This window comes from Schistocerca gregaria, chromosome 5 (genome assembly GCF_023897955.1).
Source record: "Schistocerca gregaria isolate iqSchGreg1 chromosome 5, iqSchGreg1.2, whole genome shotgun sequence".
NCBI classification, from domain to species: Eukaryota; Metazoa; Arthropoda; class Insecta; order Orthoptera; family Acrididae; genus Schistocerca; species Schistocerca gregaria.
In genome coordinates, this window is record NC_064924.1 from 289878408 (window position 1) to 289899817 (window position 21410).

Sequence of the window (21410 nt, forward strand, 5' to 3'; positions counted from 1 at the left end):
TGGGAAGGTGTCATTTGGGAGCCCATGGTTGTACCACAGATTTGTTTGTATACTTCACCTTCAATGTGGCTCAGAATATAGTTGCATTCTGTCCGGAATGGCTGGAGATAGCAGTCATAAGTGTGAGGCTTGCTTGCTTGTGTGAATGTGTGTGAATTTTTGTTTTCTGAAGAAGGCTTTGGCAAAAAGCTTTCATGTAACTCCTGTCTGCAACTCAATGTGTGTCTTTATGGTGAGTAGCAAACAAATATTTTCATAATACTGTTGATACTCCCACCTGTACTCCTCACAGTTTAATTTGTTGGCTCAATGTGTATGAAGTTTGATGGTTGCAACATAGGTACTAGTCACCGTAACAAGTACTTCTTTATCATGATTGTGCATACACACACCAGCAACTTTAATAGACCTGACAGTCAAATCACACCAACAAAAATATTACCTTGCAGATCTGTTACATGACATGCCAACAGTTGGTTCTATTCTAAAGAGACACACCTAACTAAAAGAAATTCATAATGTCACTAGATGCTTCTGTACTTCAATCATAGTCACTTATTTTCACTGCCACACTTTCCTAGAAGAGTCAATCAATATATTGCTTCCTTCTGTGTACATCTCTTGAAAAGAAATTGTTAGCTGCAACACACGGAAGACATGCTTTGTTGGTGCTGCACATTTTAGCATATTTGACAAATTTTTCACTGACTGTATCAATATCTGTTTGTATTGTGAAATTTTGGACAGGGATGAGTGCCACGATAAACTCTTACGGCTATTGTCAATTATATGCTTAAACCCAATTGTGCTCTTAAAATTTTTGACAACAGTAGGCCTAGCCTTTTTCAATCAACTATTCTGTAATTTCAATGTACAATTATATGAGAGACTGAAATTTATTTATTTACTTATTTATTTATTGATTTGAGAATTTTCAGATGCTTACAAAAAATAAATTTTCTTAGGTTACCAGTACTAGTGTCTTGAATACGTGACTTTTATTTCGTAGCAAATCAGCATTTTGTGGTTCACATTTCTGACAAAGAATACATCACCTCTTAATTTCTTTGTTATCAATGCAAATAAACATGAGTCTTTCAGAATTTTCAGAAGCTACAATTGTCCTTTGCATAATCTACAAGCAATTTGTAGCAAACTGGTATTTGTGGTTTTGTTACTGTAGCAGATTTTCTAACATACTGAGTTACACTTACAGTAGACCTATATATACCTGCCTTTATCATACATTAACTCTGTTTTCGAGTTTGCTAACAACTGTAATTAACTTCAAAATGTTTTAGGAAACTAGTAATTTTTACCACAGGTTCTTATGTTGCCTTAACAGAAATCTCATTCTGCATATTTGCTTCAATTCTTGTGCAAGCAACTTTTTAGCTCAACAGATTAAAAGATAATCAGCAGGCTAAATTTAAAGTAATCTGTTCATTGCATTGCCATACATTGCACCAGCCAAAATGCACCTTCACTGTGAATGCTGTTCTCTAACATGGGATGAGTTAGCTGATATTTGTAAGCAGCTGGAAAGCACCCTAACTATTGTCCAACTATTGGCAGCTACTGTGAATCAATGTGTCGGTAGAGCTCTCGAGAGACGTGTACCTGTGATAACAATACCACTAGAGCCTCAAGTACTCTCTCCTGTGGATCATATCTCCTCTGCAGAAAGTACAAGATCTGTACCTATCTGTCCACTTGACTGTGAGTGGCGTGTCAATGGTACATCTAGACATTCCATCCAGGGTGGACAGGGACCAGGGAGGCCCCTGGGTGTTCTAAAGATCCCCCTAACCAACAAGTTTGCAGTGCTGTCTTTCCCTGAAACTGTGCCGCTGGGACATACTTCACCTCCTTTTGGGAAACTGTCTTGTCCGGTGTCAGGAGGAGGCAAATGTGAAAAGATAGGCCCTATTAATCACCAGCAGTTCAAATGTAGAGTGAATGATGGCAACCTTTAGGGAAATGGCAGCAAGAGACAGTAAAGGAAACCAGGTGCACCGTGTGTATGCCTGGCAGCCTCAGCCAACATGTTGAAGAGGCTATTCTGGCAGCCACTGAGGGAACAGGGTGCAACCAACTGCCAGTTGTGGTATACGGTGGAACAAATGATATCTGTCGTATGGGCTCTGAGATCACACTTGGGTCATTCAAGCAACTAGCAGAGAAGATTGAGAAGACCAGTCTTGCACACAGAGTTTCCACAGAGTTCACAATTTGCAACATTGCCCCAGAACTGATTGTAGCACCTTGGTTCTGAGTTGAGTGAAAGCAATCAACCAGAGACTTCAAAGGTTTTGTGACAAGCTAGGCTGCAGCTTCGTGGACTTGCACCAGATGTCTGAGAACTGTAGGGTCCACTTAAATGGGTCAGGTGCACAGTACATATCAGATGCTTGTACTAAGATAGCTCACTGTGAGTGAGATGCACACAAGGGTTTTTTGGATTAGGCAACCCTCCATCCAATCCAGATAATGATAGCTGTAGGGAATCCTAAAGTATCAGTGTAAAATTGAAAGAAATGCCTCCCACAAATGAGTGTAATAAAATCCTAATGGTAAATTGCGGAAACATTTGCAACAAAGTGCCAGAGCTTGAAGCACTCACGAAAAGCAGTGAAGCTCAGATAATACTGGGTACAGAAAGCTGGTTGAAACCTAAAATTGGTAGCAGTGAGACTTTTGGGGAAAATTTAAGTGTATATGAAAGGATCAGCAAATAGGGAATGAAGGTAAAATATTTGGCACAGTAGACAAGAAACACAAAAACCATCAACATAGAAACAAGCTGCATGTGAGACTGTTTGGGCAAGGCTCAGTATCAGGGTTGGACATAAAATGACAATTGGAGCCATCTATCACCCACCAGACTTATCTTCTGTTGTAACAGAAAACTTCAGAGAAAACCTCTGTTTACCCATCCGCAAGTTCCTCAATCATACTGTAACCATTGGTGGAGACTTTAATCAACCAATCAATCAATTTGGAAAATTACAGTTTTGTTAGTGGCAGGCATGATAAGACATCCTGGGAAACATTACTAAATGCCTTCACTGAAAAGTACCTAGAAAAGATAACTCAGAACCCCACTCATGATGGAAATACATTGGATCAAATGACAACAAACAAACCTGACCTCTTTGAGGATGTCCACATCAAAACTGGAATCAGTGACCATGATACAACTGTGGCAACAATGTTCAATGAAGTACAAAGGACAACTAAGACAAGCAGAAAGATGTATACATTCAGTAAACTACATTAAAAAATCAGTAGTGTCATATCTCAGTGAGGAACTTTAAACTTGCAAGTAGAGGAACAAGGGGTCAAGTTTAAAAGAATAATTGACTATGCACTGGATAGACATGTACCCAATAGAACAGTTCATAATGGGAAGGAACCCCCATGGTATACAGCCACTGTAAAAAAAACTTGTAAAGAAACAGACTAGAGAATCTGCTGTCTCCAGTATCACTCAAGTAGTCTTCTCCCAATATTTAATCTTCTTCTCTTTCACAACTTTTGGCAATCAAGATTCTTGTGAAGGCTTACCTGCTGTGGTGGTAGGAATGGAAGGAGAATGGGTAGCCTTGGGATCCATGGCCCACGGCTCCTTCAGCCAAGAGCTTGTGTCATGTCTCTGATATGCGACTTTCCGGTGATAAGATTTCCAGAAGGAAACCAGTAGATTTCTGGATGAGGATGTTGGTTCTTCAGCAGAGTGGTTCCTAAATATGGTGCACAGAAGCCAAGAGTGGGCATGACCCACTGCTCCCATGATCAAATTTATTTGTACTGTCATCGGATGCAGACATCAAGGGAGTAAATACACCAGGTACTGCTCGTTACCTAGCCTCGTTAATGGCGGAGGTCAATACCACAGAGACTGAATGCAAACAATCATGCTTTAAAATATAAGAGGCACTCTACAGCCTTTAGTTCCTGGATTTTGCATTCCTGAATTAAGTTAGCCACCCCCTCTCCCCCTCCTCCTGACCCTACATGAACCATGGACCTAGCCACTGACGGGGAGGCTTGCATGCCTCAGTGAAGCAGATAGCCATCCTCACACAAACGTGGGATTCCTGAAGAGGGGTAGCAGCCTTGTCAGTCGCTGAAGGGGCAACGGTCCAGATGGCTGACTAATCTGGCTTCGTAACATCAACCAAAACTGCCTTGCAGTGCTGGTACTGCAAATGGCTGAAAGCAAGGGGAGACTACAGCCGCAATTTTTCCCCAAGGGCATGCAGCTCTACTGTATGGTTAAATTATGACGGCATCCTCTTGGATAAAACATTCCGGAGGTAAAATAGTCCCCCATTCGGATCTCCGGGTGGGGACTACTCAGGAGGACATCATCATCATCATAAACAAAACTGGTATACTATGGATCAGAGTGCGAAATGATAGATCCTGTAATGAGGCAGGAAAGTGCAAAAAGGCAGAAATTTAAGGAGATGGTATCTGGATAAACTAAAAGAACCAGAAGTTTCTTGCCAAGAAACACCTCAAGACCACAACTGACACTGGTGTATGCCATGACACTAATGTAGTTACAGGAACAGTTTCCTCTTAATGACACCGCATGGGTCACTCATATTATGATGACCTTAAGCTAAATTGGTTGTAACTGCTGTTTTCAGCACATACAACATATAAACAACTAGAAATTCATTGGGTGTAGAAAAATCTTTATTTGTATGCCAAACCATTCTATCAACAGTGTTCTTCAAACCTATTAACAGGAGCATAAGAAAGGATTTATACAGCTATTACAATGAATAGTACGATGTACATAAGAGGAATCTGATGGGCACAGAAATATTTTGGGCTATTTGTTTGCATTCCATGAATCGGAAAACAAAACTTATTTGAGCAGCCTGGGTGTGATCAACCAGGAGAGAAAGCAGGCAGAGAGTGGTGAGGGAAGGTTGGGGAAAGGTGGCCAAGAACTAGGAGTGAGGAACTGCACACACACTGGATAGGAATGTAGCACCAGTGAGCTTGTTTTGGCCAGCAACAAAGGTAGCTGTCCAAATATATAATAAGTGGAGGAATGGTGGGTGAAGAGATGAAACACAGGAAGAGAGAGACTGCAGAGAGGAAGATGTGACTGCACGATGAGTGAAGTTAGGGTCATGAGGCAGAAGTGGCAGTGTGTGTGGGACAGAAGCTGGCAAAGACTGAGAACAAGGTGATTATAGTATCATAAAAAAAATGTGCCTTTTTGTCATCACATCCACATTTCTTCTCAGCAAATTGTGGTTATTTGAGTAACGAACATGGTGAGCACTTTCACCAATGTGATGCACTGGTGAAGCAACAGTACGAAGGGAAACGAAATGCACCACACTAGTTGATTATTGCTGTATTGTGAAAAATGCTCCTGCAACATAATACCAGACAGAGGCCAAAAAAGTATATTCTTCAGGTTTTTCCTCTCTTTTTTTCTTTTAAGGTACATACAATAACTATCGTAACCTGAAAGAGCTAATCAATAAATTTAATTGTTTTATGTTTCTATACTAAACTAAACTCCCAGCCGAACAGACCTTGAAGGTCCAACGGTACCAACCAACCGCCATGTCACCCTCGGCCCACAGATGTCACTGGATGCGGATATGGAGGGATATGTGGTCAGCACACAGCTCTCCCTGCCGTATGTCCGCTTACGAGACCATAGCCACTACGTCTCAATCAAGTGGCTCCTCAGTTTTCCTCACAAGGGCTGAGTGCACCTCACCTGCCAACAGCACTCGGCTGACCGGATGGTCACTCATCCAAGTGCTAGCCCACCGCAACAGCACTTAACTTCGGAGATCTGATGGGAACCTGTGTTACCACTGCGGCAAGGTCTTTGGCTTTAGGGTTCAATGACCAACAAAAGTTCAAGAAATCATACTCAACTTTTGAAAATTTGAGGTTTAATCAAATAAAGAAGGGCCTTACCACCTCTCTACAACCAATACATCATAAACGTGTATTGAAGGTCAGCTGTCAGTACCTGGACCACATCTTAGTCCTCTGTAGGTTTTCCTGCATGTTTCTACAACTGTTGTAGCTTCTGTGTGTACAACAGCATTGTCTGAACAGCTTCATGGAGCTTCCAATTGCTTTTACCAGGCCATTCACATATTACAGATTCTGTTAAGCTATGATATCCATTATAATTAAAATAGTTTAAACACATTCCCTTAAATCTTTTTGAAGAACTCTCTTTTTCACCATCTTATAAATTGAAACTACTTTGTGAACACTTCTGGGTGGCCGAATTTTTTTTTTTTTTAGGCCAGTTCAGTAAGACTTTTACGTAAGGATCATATACAGAGATGCTGCTTCTGAAGAGACATATTTGTGATTATTTCTTTTCTTTTGAGACAGAGCAATCACAGGGATTAAAACATGCTTGTTGGGTACATGAGAAAATGCCATGAACTGAGACTCCTCAATAAGAGACTTTATTTTCGATACGTGGTTAGCTTGTAGGCAATGCACTCCTAATTCTGAACATTTCTCCTTGATGGGTCTTGTCATGTTGTCCAGAAGACTTTTAGAATACCAACCTGAAATTACTATCCCATCTACAACCACCACACAGGTTGTGTGAAGACCACTTCCCTTAAAAAGTGAGTACACCATTTGTTTCCTCAAACTTCATGGTCTTGATATTTTCTGGCAAGACCTAAGTATACAAATGTACTTTACTTCAGGGCCATATATGTACAACTGCATTTTATCTCTAGTTACAAAATTATAAATATTACTTTTGAGTGAGCAGAATTAAATTTTTGTACCACATGCTGGCAGAATCTGTTTGTAGCTTGAGATTAGGTGAAGTATCCAAGGACTACTTTTATTTCTATATACCTTAAAGATTTGTATGTAGGCTCTGCTAAGTTTATACTGAGCTGATACCAAGAATGTAGTGAATTTGTTTGAAGGTGCAGTGAAGATCCTCTTCAATTGTAGAATGGAAATGGAAAATGTTCTAAATGCTATTTTTTCACAAAACACATTTTCTGTGTTACTGTGTTCTTAAGACTCTGATGCATGTTCCTAGACTTGTTCATGGTGTCTAATCATGGAAGAATGTTTACTACATTCATTACTAAATGTAATATGGTCTTTGTGCTGTGCAGTACTATGCAATGGTGTTCTAAGTGCATGGATCAAGGTCTCCACCATTTAGCCCAGGATGGCTTGAGGAGGCAACACGCAAGAGTGGGCACAGCTCTTCGAGCTGCGACAGAGGTCTTGCAATTGCAGAGAAATAGAGAAAGGCAAGTAAGGTCTCTATTCCACTGCGAAACAGAAAGACCCAACAATGATGTTGCCATTTCTTCTTCAAAGGCACAGGGAGTTTTTACAGCAAACTTTGCAACACAACACCTGATCTCAAGAAATTAGTTGTGTTAGAAATATAAATCAACACCTAAAGGTTTTTTTGTTTAATTATATTTTGTTATTGTCTTGTAAATGATTTTTGTTGAGAACAGTTCTCCTAGTTAAAATATTACTGCTGTATTTCTGTACCAGTACTATCACACATAAAATATAGTGCCTCTTCATCAATGACACTTTAAACAAAAACTTTTGTATTGGTGATTAGGCCCAGTCAGTTTCCTGGTATGGCACATAGAATGTACTTAATAAATTCCTTATTTTCTTGTCTGTGTCATTATTTTTTGCAGTAATGCAGCTGTGGTATCAGAATGCCTTCTTGATTTTTTGTATACCAATACATACAAAACTAGAAACTGTTCTTTGACTTTCTCGACAAATGTAGGATTTGGCACTTAAGAACCTCTTCCATTTCCAGTTTTCAATTATTGTCCAGGCTCCACACTCATCTTCTCCCATAGTTGAAACAAACTTTTGTCGTCAATAAAGTTTCTCTTGTGTCCAAAGTCTATACAAACTTGTTTTGGAAGGTACAGAGTCATCAAAAGCATGTCGAAAATACACCTAGTGGTACGGCTGAAGTTACACTCCCAACCCAAAATTTCTCCTAGTTTAAATGTGAGATTACACAGTGTACACTCTGCATCAGACTGATAGCCACTTTTGCACACACTGTTGAAAGTACACCATGGTTTTCTTTGTTGACTGATTGTCTGATAAATTTCTAACAAGTGCGTAGTATAACTCATTAATGGTGTACTTCCAGGTATACATTAATAGAAACAACTCGGCTGTACATCCAGAAGCACACCATTAGTGAAATGTATAAAAAAAAAGAAAATCATGCAAACCTCTTATGTGGTAGATGCCCTGTAGAACTGGGAAATAAAGGGTGAAGCCTATGATAAGTTGAAGCTTGGATTCAATTCACTAGGTGACTGTATGGAACTGAATCACAGGTCTTCTGAAAGTCAAAGGACAAGTGATACAAGGTGCTCTCCACAAAACACAATAAGGTGACTTGCAGAGTATTTCTGTAGATAAAGATGCACACTGAGGTGACAAAAGTAATGAAATACCCCCGAATATCGAGTCGGACTTCCTTTTGCCCAGCATAGTGCAGCAAATCAATGTGGCACTGATAGTCCCTGCACAAATATCAAGTCATGTTGCCTCTATAGCTGACTATAATTGTGAAAGCATTGCCAGTGCAGGATTTTGCGCACAAACTGACCTCTCAAGTACGTCCCATAAATGTTTGATGGGATTCATGTTGGGCAATCTGGATGGCCAAATCATTCACTCGAATTATCCAGAATGTTCTTCAAACCAATGACAAACAGTTTTGACCGGGTGATGTAGTGCATTATCATCTTTAAGAAGTCCACCATTGCTTGGGAACACAAACTCCATGAATAGCTGCAAATGATCTCCAAGTATCGAAAATAACCATGTCCAGTCAATAACCGGTTTGGTTGGACCAGACGATCCAGCCCATTCCATGTAAACACAGCCCACACCATTATGGAGCCACCACCAGTTTGCATAGTGCCTTGTTGACAACTAGGGTCCATGGCTTCGTGTGGTCTGCGCCACACTCAAACCCTACCAACTGAAACCAGAACTCATCTGCCCAGGCCATGGTTTTCCAACTGATATGGTCATGAGCACAGGAGAGGTTCTGCAGGCAATGATGTGCCATTAGCAAAGGCATTCACATAGTCCATTAATGCCAAATTTCACTGCACTATCCTAAAAGATACATTCATTGTAGTGTTGCTTTTCTGTTAGCACTGACAACTCTACATAAACGGCGCTGCCTTTGGTTGTTAAGTGACGGCTGTCAGCTGCTGCTCTGTCAATGGTGAGAGGTAATGCCCGAAATTTGGTATTCTCAGTACTCTCTTGACACTGTGCATTTTCGAATACTGAATTCCCTAATGACTTTCGAAATGGAATGTCCCATGTATCTAGCTCCAACTACCATTCCACATTCCAAGTCCGTTAATTCCTGTTGTACAGCCATAATAATGTCAGACACCTCTTCACATGAAGCATCTGAGTACAAATGACAGCTCTGCCAATGCGCTGCACTTTTATACCTTGTGTACACAATACTACTGCCATCTGTTTACATGAATACCATTATCCCATGACCTTTGTTATCTCAGTGTATAGCAAGGAATCACACTCATCACTGGTATCTACTATCTTCTTGATCACATGGACAGAGAGAGCATGACGAATTTCGTGAGTTCTCTGCACACTGTCTACAAGTGTGTGCGACAGATACTTTGACTACTGATTACACCAAGAGCGAAGTGAGTGAGCTACTTAAAAAAATTTTAATATCTAACCTGATAAGCATCTGTAATTTTTTTGGTCTTTGTAACTGTGACAATATTTTGACATCTGAACATACAACTGAAAAAGGCCTTTTTTTTGGGGGGGGAGGGGGTAAAAGGGACCAAACTACAGGGTCATCAGCCCCTTTTTTCCTGATACAAGCAAGACTCTTGGTACAAAAACACCCAACACCACACATAAAAAGAAAACAAATGGAACAAACAAAAAAAAGGAAAACCTACAGCACAAGGAAAAGTAGGAAAAGGTATTAAAACCATAGAGCAGATGGTCTGGGCTGGCCAATCACAATAATAAAAGAGGATGAGCCAGCCACTCTGCAACACATTAAAATGTCCACCCCAAAACAAGGTGAGATGAACACATGTAAGAAAAATATGGATATGTGTGTGTGAGAGAGTGTATACCTGTCCTTTTTTCACCCTAAGGTAAGTCTTTCCACTCTCGGGATTGGAGTGACTCCTTACCCTCTCCCTTAAAACCCACATCCTTTCATCTTTCCCTCTTTCCTAACATAGCAACCATGGGTTGTGAAAGCTCGAAATTTTGTGGGTTTTTTTTTTTTTTTTAATTGTGCCTATCTTCCAGCGCTTTCCCGCTTGGTACTTGGTAAGTCATGGAATCTTTGTCACACAACATGTTGGTTCTACTGAGAAATTCGTCAATGGAATAGGAGGAGCTGGCTGTCCACCAATGAATCCTCTCTTAAATTCAATTTCATAGGTTGTAAAGTCTTTTATGGCTGCTGGCAAGTTACTGTAAATGTGTGTTCCTGAATAATGCATACCTTTTTGTACAGCAGTAAGTGACTTTCAATCCTTGTGATGATTATTAAATCATTAAATCAGGTGATACTGAGGGAATTAAATTAGGAAATGAGACACTCAAAGTAGTAAAGGCGTTTTACTATTTGGGGAGCAAAATAACTGATGATGGTCGAAGTAGCGAGGATATAAAATGTAGACTGGCAATGGCAAGGAAAGTGTTTCCGAAGAAGAGAAATTTGTTAACATCGAGTGTAGATTTAAGTGTCAGGAAGTCGTTTCTGAAAGTATTTGTGTGGTGTGTAGCCATGTATGGATGTGAAACATGGACAATAAATAGTTTGGACAAGAAGAGAATAGAAGCTTTCAAAATGTGGTGCTACAGAAGAATGCTGATGATTAGATGGGTAGATCACATAACTAATGAGGAGGTATTGAATAGAATTGGGGAGAGGAGGAGTTTGTGGCAAAACATGACAAAAAGAAGGGACCGGTTAGTAGGACATGTTCTGAGACATCGAGGGATCACCAATTTAGTATTGGAGGGCAGCGTGGCGGGTAAAAATCATAGAGGGAGACCAAGAGGTGAATACACTAAGCAGATTCAGAAGAATGTAGGTTGCAGTAGGTACTCTGAGATGAAAAAGCTTGCACATGATAGTGCAGCACGGAGAGCTGCATCAAACTAGTCTCTGTACTGAAGACAACAATGACTATTTTTATAAACAGATTTATCACGGTTATTGAACTTGCTATACAATTCAAATTAATTCATTATGATGTACAGAAGATGGAGGTACGAATCACAGCAGTTGACATCTGATTAGAAGAATGTAAATTTGATCTGACATGTTTTAATGTTTGAAGCCAATAAAAACACTTCTTTTCAATACAGCCCCCCCCCCCCCCCCCACACACACACACACACACACAGCGTCAGCCACAAACATGACGGTTAACCTATTCAGCATAAGACCAAGCATCTGCAGAAAGTGTATGACAGACGTAGTATCACCCATCTCATAATGTAATGATACACTTGTGAACTGCACTGTCATACACATACCTAAAGAAAAAGCAATAAAAGAAATAAAAAGAAAATAACAGGATTTCTTTCCACACAACACCAACCTAATCAGGCCTAACAAAAATACCAAACACATGAACAAAAAAGAACCAATTACTCAACTCAAAACCACGGCACGAAGACAACCAAAACTCAAACAAATCCAACCCCAAAGGTTAAACTTAGCATGTCCACATCCACCATCAGAGGGTACCATCAAAAGAACAATACATCTACAAACACAACCAACCCCAAAATTCTGCACCATAATGTCACACACCGTACCATTATGTTGGGATCAAAGAGACAGGTGGAATTTGATGCTTCCATTGACCTGAATTGCTGCACTGCACCAGGCAGAAGGAAGTCTGGCACAATATTAGGGGGTAACTCATAACTTTTCACCTCACTGTAATACAACATGTTTATTGCAAAAGACAAGCAAATGAGTAGACAGATTAACAAAGAAACTTTGAAGATCTTCTTTCCACATAATTAACTTCTGAGTAGAATGGTGCACTATTACATCTTCTATGTATGTCAAACATTTACATAGCAGACATTACCATTTGGTATGCTAATAGCAATTTGAAGACAAGCAAGCTTTCACATTTCTAATGAACCACCACTAAAGACTACACAAGATTCCTGTCACAAGTTGATCATTACACATGCCACGCAATGTGAAGTGCCGAAGTTGCCACTTGCTATTCAAACAGTAACTTACGAAGAAGTTGTCTGTCACACTACATCCCAAACAGCACAGGGCACAATGCTAAATACTTTTCATAAAGACAATACTAGACTTCTCATTATGAAAGACACAAACGTCAATTCTTGAGAACTGTTGCAGTGTCTTGGGGTCCTTATTGGTGAGAAGGGAAGTGACAACATGCACTAAACAAACTTCGAGGCACCCTGTTAGGATTGTAATAAATCGGTGCAGCACATATAAAAGTGTAACAGAAACGAACTGGGAATTTCACTGGGTACCTTTGGACGAAAGATGTCCTAATTCTTGCAAAATCTAGGAAACCTGTATTCAAACGAGACAGGGAGACAATAATGCTGCCACTAATGTACATCTCTTGAAGGAATCATGAAAACAACAAGAGATAGATTACAGTGCACACAAATGCATTGTTAAATGTTTCTTAGTTCCACACCCTGCCAATTTCAATGCCTACAGAGACCAAGGAATGTCTCACGTCACATTTTCCGACATACCAAATGTTTCCACAAAATTTAAGGTATAAAATGGTATTATATCATGTATCGTCCTTCGGAAAATTTACTTCTTGTACCACTACATCGAACTGATTGAATGCTTTCTGTTATAACACAACTCATGGCCCGTACAGAAGGCACCAACAAGTCATTGGAATTCTTTGAATTATAACAACATATTCTCTTTTCTAAATAAATCTTCAATATATTGCCATTACCTAGTGTGCTCACTTGCAAAGGCTCGAGCAGTTGAATCTAGTTTAGCATGTACACTATCCAGACAGTGATTGTCTAAATCAGTTTTCAACCCCTCCACATCGAGCAATCCCTCTTTCCGCTCGTCCTCTGACATTTTGTTATAACTTACGACTAAAAACGCTTCGACGACTTCTGCTGTTAATCAAAATACTGTTCAAATGCGGCGTATCTATAGCCCAATCCAGAGATATGGTTGAAGGAGTTGACACTTGCGCCGAGGGACAGCAAATCTTCGTGGCAATCGGGTGCTCTCGGCTGGTCTAGGTTCTGCAACTCGTAGCGATTTCTGGTGGTAGCGAAACTTACACCCTTAACAGTATTCTTCTATGTACCATTCGCGTGTTTTTGTTATAGTGCATTTGTTTACGTTAATATAGCTCTCAACTGAAAAATTGTAAAATATAGTTGCAGTTTGTGCTCCGCAACAAGTGGCAGTAATAAAAGCTTACGTCGCCAAATTGTATAGTATACAGCCATGATAACCAAAATTTCCGTAAAAATTAACCTTCCTAGAGTCCCCGCAGTTATGGTGGGCGATGCACAATAACCAGTTTTCGTCCAAAGCGCTGGACGAGTTCATTAAATTGTTCAGAAAGCGAGGCCGATAGTGTTTGCCACCTCTCGGCCGCCCGGCGATGACAAAATCGTGTCGCACGCCCTGCAAGCTTTCTCAAACTATTTTACGGAAATGATTCGGTAAAAAAATCATTTTTAAGTTGCGTATTGCTCTAAATTGGTGCTGTGACCATCGTTTCGTTAATGATAGTAGTTATTGTGATATTGATGCGGAAGGAAGACACTGTGAAAAAGTGAGCTTGAGCTTAGAACGGCACTTCCACTAATTTTTCGGAAATTATTCAGTAAAAAAATTCATTTTTGCGTTGATTATAGCTCTAAATGTCAGTACATGATGTGACCATCATTTAGTTAATGACAATAGTTTTTGTGATAATGACGTGAAGGAAGACACTGTGAAAATGAGAGCTTCAGTTTAGAACGGCACTTCCCTGCAGTGCTCTGCACTTCCCCTACGACGCCGCCCATAACCCACACCACTAATGCTCTCGCCAAGCGTGACCTGCCGACTACGCATCTATTGATCATGGTATTGTGTGTGGACTATACCACAATGGGTTCAGAAAGCATCCGACGCGTCTTTTTTGTATTCGTTTGCAGATGAAGCAGCACTAATGTGTGTTATATGCCAGATGTGAACCAAATAAACTTGATTTATAAGGAGAAAACCAGGTTTTTAGGTAAGTGTTGTGTAAGATGCGGCCATGTGACACGTGTCCTGCTATTCCACCTTTGGCCGGAAAGTTAACGATACTTACAAATGGCCATTATTTTTTTTCTTATTGGAGTGAAAGTCAGTTGAGGAGATAAGGAATACAGCTTGCTATTTAACCTGCAAATCCTTGCTACCGACTGCATTTCAACATCATCGCCTGTAACTTTTAATCTCAAACTCCTCAGACCTTGCTATCCCAGGAAATTATGGAAAGAACGATGTTGCCACAACATTCCTCTACCACAGTCTAACATAATTGTCGCGACACTTCACCTCGATTTTGTTAACTTCTGCGCCAGCAGTGCGCCAAGCGGCCAGTAAGTTAAACTGCTAAGTTTGGAGCAATCGTGAAAGCGAAAGCGAATAGTAGTTGTTTATTTTGGTTTGTACTGTGCTTTCTACAAATGGGAATGTAGGGTAGCGCAATAAATTGCAGCAACAACAAGAAGAAAATACTACATCTCTCTTTTTTTAGGCTTCCTAAGGACCCCAAAAGGGATACAACATCATGTTACTAAACTGTATCGTTAGGATTCGCTTGCAAACTACAAGTATATTGATGATTAATGTTTCGTTCTAGGCGCAGAAAATGGATAGTGAATAGCAGACGAGAACATCTTATGAAAAAAGACCTGTTTACCTCTATAATTTTGTTAAGTTTTGTCTGCTACACGTTTAACAAAACCAGTTAATTAATACAGACAATAATAAACTTGTGTGGAATGCAGTTAACCACATTGTTTGACATTCCAGAGAAGCCACCTCAACTGACGCCGAAGAGAAAAATGACACAAAGGTTCGACAATCCGTCTAAAGCTGTGAAAAACTCCTGTGGCACTGAAGCAGAAGTTCAGATCTCCATATATCAGGGCCAGATTCATTTGAATCGTCGACACAGACCTGCTTCGACGATGGAATAGAAAAATTAAGTGCAGTTATTCATGTCTAGAAAAAGTATGTGGAATGTCAGAATACTAGACTTCGTGCAAAACTGTTACGGGGATAGGAAAGTGTCTATCATTTTAACTACAGACAGCAAAGGAAACGGTATCAGAAGGTTCAAATGAAGAAGGATAAACAAAATTTGAAAACTATAGGATCCCAATATTTAAAAAAAGATGCCATTCACTTGTTGTTAAGCCAGATTAGCATGCCATCTTTAAGATGGGAAGACAAAAATAAGCTGTTTTCTCTAAATTTATTATGTTACAGCATGCAGGCATACAGGTTTTGACTAAATGTTTTATGTTTCCATCAGTGCATACATTTGAGGGGTATGTAAAAGGCATATAGATGACAGTCTCTAATGGCAAATTTAACATATGACAACACTTCTGACAGTGTTACTGGTTTGAGGACTTGGGATTCACCAATGACCTCAGCAGTTTGGTCCCATAAAAACTTACCACTTACCACTTGGGATTTACACTCACTATATCTTTCTTCCACTATTTGACAGTTGCTTGTCCACTTAGAGTAGTATAAAGATGAAGGTTGTACAACAGGTGACAATGACTAAACACAGTAGCCCTACGGAACGACAAATGCGACGTCGATACCTTTTGAATGTAGAGGTACAAGTCTGTTCTTATGTGTGAATCTGTGTGTTTGTATTCCGTCGATATCATCTTGGTAAGCTGAAGTTCTATCCAATGTCACAAGTATTTTTTCACGAATGTATTGTAATTTGCCATTGGTTTCATGATTTTTATCCCTACTTGTGCTTATTTTGGAATAATTTTTAGAAACACATGTGTCTTCTGACATCACAAAAAGTGATAATACAAATATTTTGTAAACCACTTACGGAAGCAATGGAAAACGTTATGCTTAGGATGCATCTAAAGTTCTCCTTTCTTGCCGCTTGGAGCGCTAGTGTCGCTCCAGCTGTCAAACGGTAACAACTTTTACAGCAGTGAGTGTCGCGACAGTTATGTTAGACTGTGCTTCTACTCTCATACCAAATATTAAGCTTATCATATGTATGATTTTTACGAAATTTCGTCAAAACCTAAACCAATGAAATAATAAATTTATTTATGTTGTAAAGTATAAAGTTCAAACAACACAGTTGTACTTATAAATAGTATATTTTGTTGATGTAGAATTTTACCTCATAACTTAAACGAACTTCAAAGAGATTATATACATATAAGAATATTAAAAGAAATACCAAGGAATATCAGATAACAGTGAACTCTGAAACATTTTTCCTTTTATCACAACACTTCATCCAAAGGGAAAATATCAAATAATAATCAAATAATAATAACGAGTTACTGCTTGACTTCCTGCGATCTGATCTCTGCACGCAGCATTTTAAAGCATACTCGCTCAATTGGATTTGTCAGAAGATCAGCCAACTGTTTCTTTCCATCTACATGTCCTGACATAATTTCACCATTCAGAAATCATTCCTAAATATAAAAGTGCTAAATGTCTCTATGTTTTGATTGATGATTACATTCAGGATTTTTTGCCAATTTTAATGCAGTGGTGTCGTCAATAATGCAAGTTTATTTGTCCGTCACTGACATAGAAGACCACAAACCTTCTTTCCTTCCCATCTGGACAAGCTGTGTAGTGATTAGAGTTCATGTAAAGCTTACTGGGACACGGTAAAGGTTAGCTTCAATGAAGTCGATAATTAGATTGTAATATTGGCATTTAATTTGATATACCCCACAATTGACAAAATTTACGAAAAAAAGTGAATTTCTTTGTCCACCCACACATTCTTGAGAACTGCTCATTAACAATTTGTAATTACGCGCCGCTATTACCGGTAGCTACGTTGATAAATACTTGGCACCTCGCAAGGATAACTACCAGATCAAGAATATTAGGTAAGCTGTTGGAAGCAGTTAAGCGTTGGTGAAAATCTCGCTTCTGAGCACACAAAGAGCTCTAACAGTAGAAGTCTGCACGGAACACGAGTTGGGGCAGTGCTGCGATTCAGACCGTACATCTCCCTTCGAAGACGATAGCCAAGACGCCGTCTCCAAGTCCGTACAGCTCGATGGCTGAAGGCGAAGTTCTCTCTCTCCACAATTCTCCCGTCTCCCACACGTAGGAAAACGCAGCGGAAGAATACTCAGTTTTGGCCAGTGTCGAACGCTCTGTCATCGCCGAAATCCCTCCAACAGCATTTCTGAGATCTACCCAACGATCTAGTAGGTCATATCGCCCCTAGACAAACGAAATTCCCGTCTTCGCCATGTGTTGCCCAGCAGAGGTGGCTCCAGATGCTGGGCTATCCCCAAAAGCGCCGTATTGTCCCGCGTTTCCAGTGACTGCTACCTGCCGCCCGTGACGGCCAAGCGAGCTACGGCCAGCTGCAGACTTTATATTCCACAGTTCTCAACTTCTGACACTTTTCACCAACGCTTTAATTCAGTGGCTCAAACATGCAGACATGCAGGGAATACTGCTCGGGAGTGCGTCATGTTTATCATAATTCAATAAAGTCATGATCTGATGCCCTTGCCAGTCCCTTTTTTATTAATACTAATGTTGGAAAGCTAACATGTAAGTGCCCATGTCCTGGCACCTTATACAACCCCTACCTTCGTAATTAAAGTCTTGTTACTATCAGTATAACCAGTGGTTATGGTGCTCGAATGGAAATTTTCTTTTCCATGTGACCCAAGACTAGATATTACCCATGTGCCCTCTTCCTTATTCAAATACTCATCATACAATCTTTGTGAGACATGAATTGCTTGGAAATCTCTGAAAAGCAGGACTGAATGTCATTAGTTTTACTGACACTTCTTGAAGGGAGCTTGTTCCCATGCCATCTTACAATTTCACTAATGCTTAGCCTATATGGAACTACAGCAATATAGTCTCTGTGTGATAATACTTCGATCTCTATACTAGCAACATGTCTCACCTACCCTTGGGATACCTGATGTACCCCCTGAGAGAATCCCTAATTACCACAATCAATAGATACGTTCCGCAAAACATTACAAAATCATATTAATTATAAAATTGATGTTAAGAAAGCTGTCATACTTTTTTATTAATGGTTTTAATTATAAAAATATGGCTCTAGGCCTAATATTGAAGTTGCAAATACAAAATAAAATAAGTAATGTGAAACTGCTATGAAATTAATATTTTAAGCAAATTGGCAGTACCACTCAAACTGGAAGTGAATTCCCTGTCTTGACAAACTATTTTGTTGTTTGATATTAATATCAAAAAGAAACTACACAAGTGTAACCTTATTCTTCATTAGTATAATTATTTGATTATGAAAAACTTTATCAATGGTCACTGTCCCTACACAGTTGTGTTAAACAAGACAGCTTGTGGCTATTGTGGTCACTGCATTTACTTTACATCTTGTTAATTTGCAAGCAATAGTATGGCAACAATATATGAGGGTGTGTCTTAACTTAGTTGCACAAAAATCACAAACATATATCATCAACACAAAACATTAAATATGAACTCATGAATATATAATACATACAACAAAATTAAACATATTAATTTGCACCAGAACTGTATAATAGAACAGGGATTCATGAAAAAAATCTAAATGAACAAACATGACATTACTTCAACCGCCAGGATTCAATAGTGATTGATTAAGCAAATTTAAGATCAATTGAAATTCAATGCTAGTCTTTTATGATTGTTCTGAACTTTGATTCACAATTTTTTTTCAACACAACAAAAAAACAGATTGTCTCTGTTGAGAGAGTTCTTCAGGAGACTGAAACTGACTGTTCTTGGGGTTTTCCACAGGAGAAACAATGGCACTAGTTCATTTATTGAAAGTGAGTGCCAATGATTTGTTTATGAGACGCTGCAGTTTACTGATGTGGGAGTCGCTCGATCTAGTGGAGAGTTACTGCCTTTACAGGCGTTGGCGAGGTTCTGGAGCGTCATCCGTGTCGTTTACGCCCGCCTAAATGCACAAAAGTGGCATGCACCTCTGCTGTAGACGTTCGGCGGCGTGTCGCGCTCGTCCGCGCTGTAGAGTGTATTTGTCGGTCGTGGCGCCAGTGGCATTTATCAGCTAACTTGTGCGCTTTGGCTTAGCCGGCAGGAGTCATAGGCGGAAAGGTACGGTTATCGTTTCTCTGTTGGCACCCTCGTACATTTTCCATCCTCGTCGTATGGTAACGATTAATTACTCGTCGTCTTCATGACTGACTCTATAGAGGCACCTCGCCTTCTTCATTCCCTGTCTATGACTCTTCTGGAAGCCTCCACTCCTGCAGAGACCTCCTCTTCATAAGTCCCATCTTCACGGTAACGCTATAATTACGGAGTCAGCCTGATCCGGTAATAGTTGGGGACGAGAGGTGGATATATGCAACTGTTCCCACCAAGTGTAGCCGTATAACTTTCCCTGCAGTTAGCCCCACCTCAGGTGATTCGCACATGTCCTTCTAACCAAATTACAAGTTGCTGACCGCTTTTTAGCCGATATCGGATGCCGTTGCCACAGCTGACAATAGGAACCTGGAGGCCTCATCTCCATTTAGCCCCCAACGCTTGTGTATACCTGTATACCTGTATGGGCAGTGTCGTTCGGCAGAACCGGTCTCGGTGCCACACAGCTGCTGGCTGCGGTCTGACACTGCTCTTGCTCTGTTTGCCGTTCAGCTTTCCGTTAGTCAGTGTGTGCTCAAGCTGTCTCGTCACTAGTGTTTCTCTGCATACTGCGTCCCCTTTGGTAGTCGCACTCTTCTGCAATCTGTACATACAACATAGATTTATTTTACCTTGTCTTAATGTAAATGGCACCCTTTTGGCTGCACAATATGGGTGAACTAAGTCTACAGGAATGGCCTAAAGGTATACTTAACTGATTCTTCTAACTTAACAGATGTCATAATTAATCAAGTTACAGATGTAATTGAATGAACATGCGTTGTTTTTACAAAATTGTAAATAAAAAGCTTTTTGATGTCAGGAGTTTCATGTCTGTAGTGTGTTGTCAGTGTGTTGTTTGTATGTTATTCAGCACCTAAACAGTTAAAAATATTTTTCATATATACATATATTTTTTTAAAAAACATGCAAAGTTGTTGTTATTATGCAGGAAGAGGAATGAGGGTATATAGGATCTCGGTGCACATGAAGATATGTCGCCAAGGTCCTCCAGTGAACAAAAAAATCAAGCACAGACACCAGCTCTCGCTTGTGTCCTGATTCCTTGATTAGTATTTTAGTTATTCTGATTTCTTGCTGGGCGTGATTGTTATCCTTTTTTCCTTGCTCTTACTTCATAAATCTTTTTTTTGTGATTTAGTTCTCCTCTCAAATTTCCTATTCAACTGGAAGCCAATGTGGTTTCACATAAATTTGTTTGTGTAATTGTGCCTGGTTGGACCTTATGAGCATAAAGAGCGATCAACTGTACAATGCTTATTTTATTTAGACTACTTTTCTCTGCTGACATACATTGTTTATTTTCGAAAGCCCAAACGTTTGGAACTTTCTTCCTGTGCAACACCACGTCATGTCATGGGTTCCTTCCGATTTTTCGTAAGACTATTCTTCCTTGTTTAGCATCTTGTACCCTTCTTTAGGGTTGATCTCCACTCTCGCAACCGCGCAGAACCTTATCCCATCAACCACAAATAAAACACCACTCTCACAACTGCGCAGAGCCAACTCAACACATACTTCCCCAGTTCACGTCACCCTGACGATGAACTTCTTCACATAATTTTTCAGGTCACTCTGACTCTGCTGGTACCAAATGCATAAAAAAACTCGCTATAGTTTCATGAAAAATCTGCTCGGTAACCCCTTGAACCAACGCTCGTTTCGTTTTTCTCATCTGTCTCAACGAGCTCGCTCGTGAAGATGTCCGCCACAGAATCAGCTACTAGTCATTTTTCTGCTTCACTGTAACCGTTAATTTCTCCATTGTTTGCCCAACATTCTGTGCATTTACTGACGACTATAAAGTCGTTTGAACCACAAATTACTGAGTTCTTATGGACAGAGCTGTAGGCCATGTTTGCCCAAATGTACCCCTTATTTACTAAAC

General features: G+C 39.9%; 1 protein-coding gene across 1 annotated transcript in view; it reads right to left on the bottom strand.

Annotated features, from left to right (window-relative positions):
- Window positions 1-13310, bottom strand: part of LOC126271970 (ataxin-10) — a 91460-nt gene extending 78150 nt beyond the window's left edge. Inside the window, exon 1 of the mRNA XM_049974429.1 lies at window positions 13056-13310. Coding sequence (XP_049830386.1) covers window positions 13056-13189 — 134 coding nt within the window. The 5' untranslated portion in view covers window positions 13190-13310. The remainder of the gene's footprint in view (window positions 1-13055) is intronic.
- Window positions 13311-21410: the final 8100 nt, after the last annotated feature.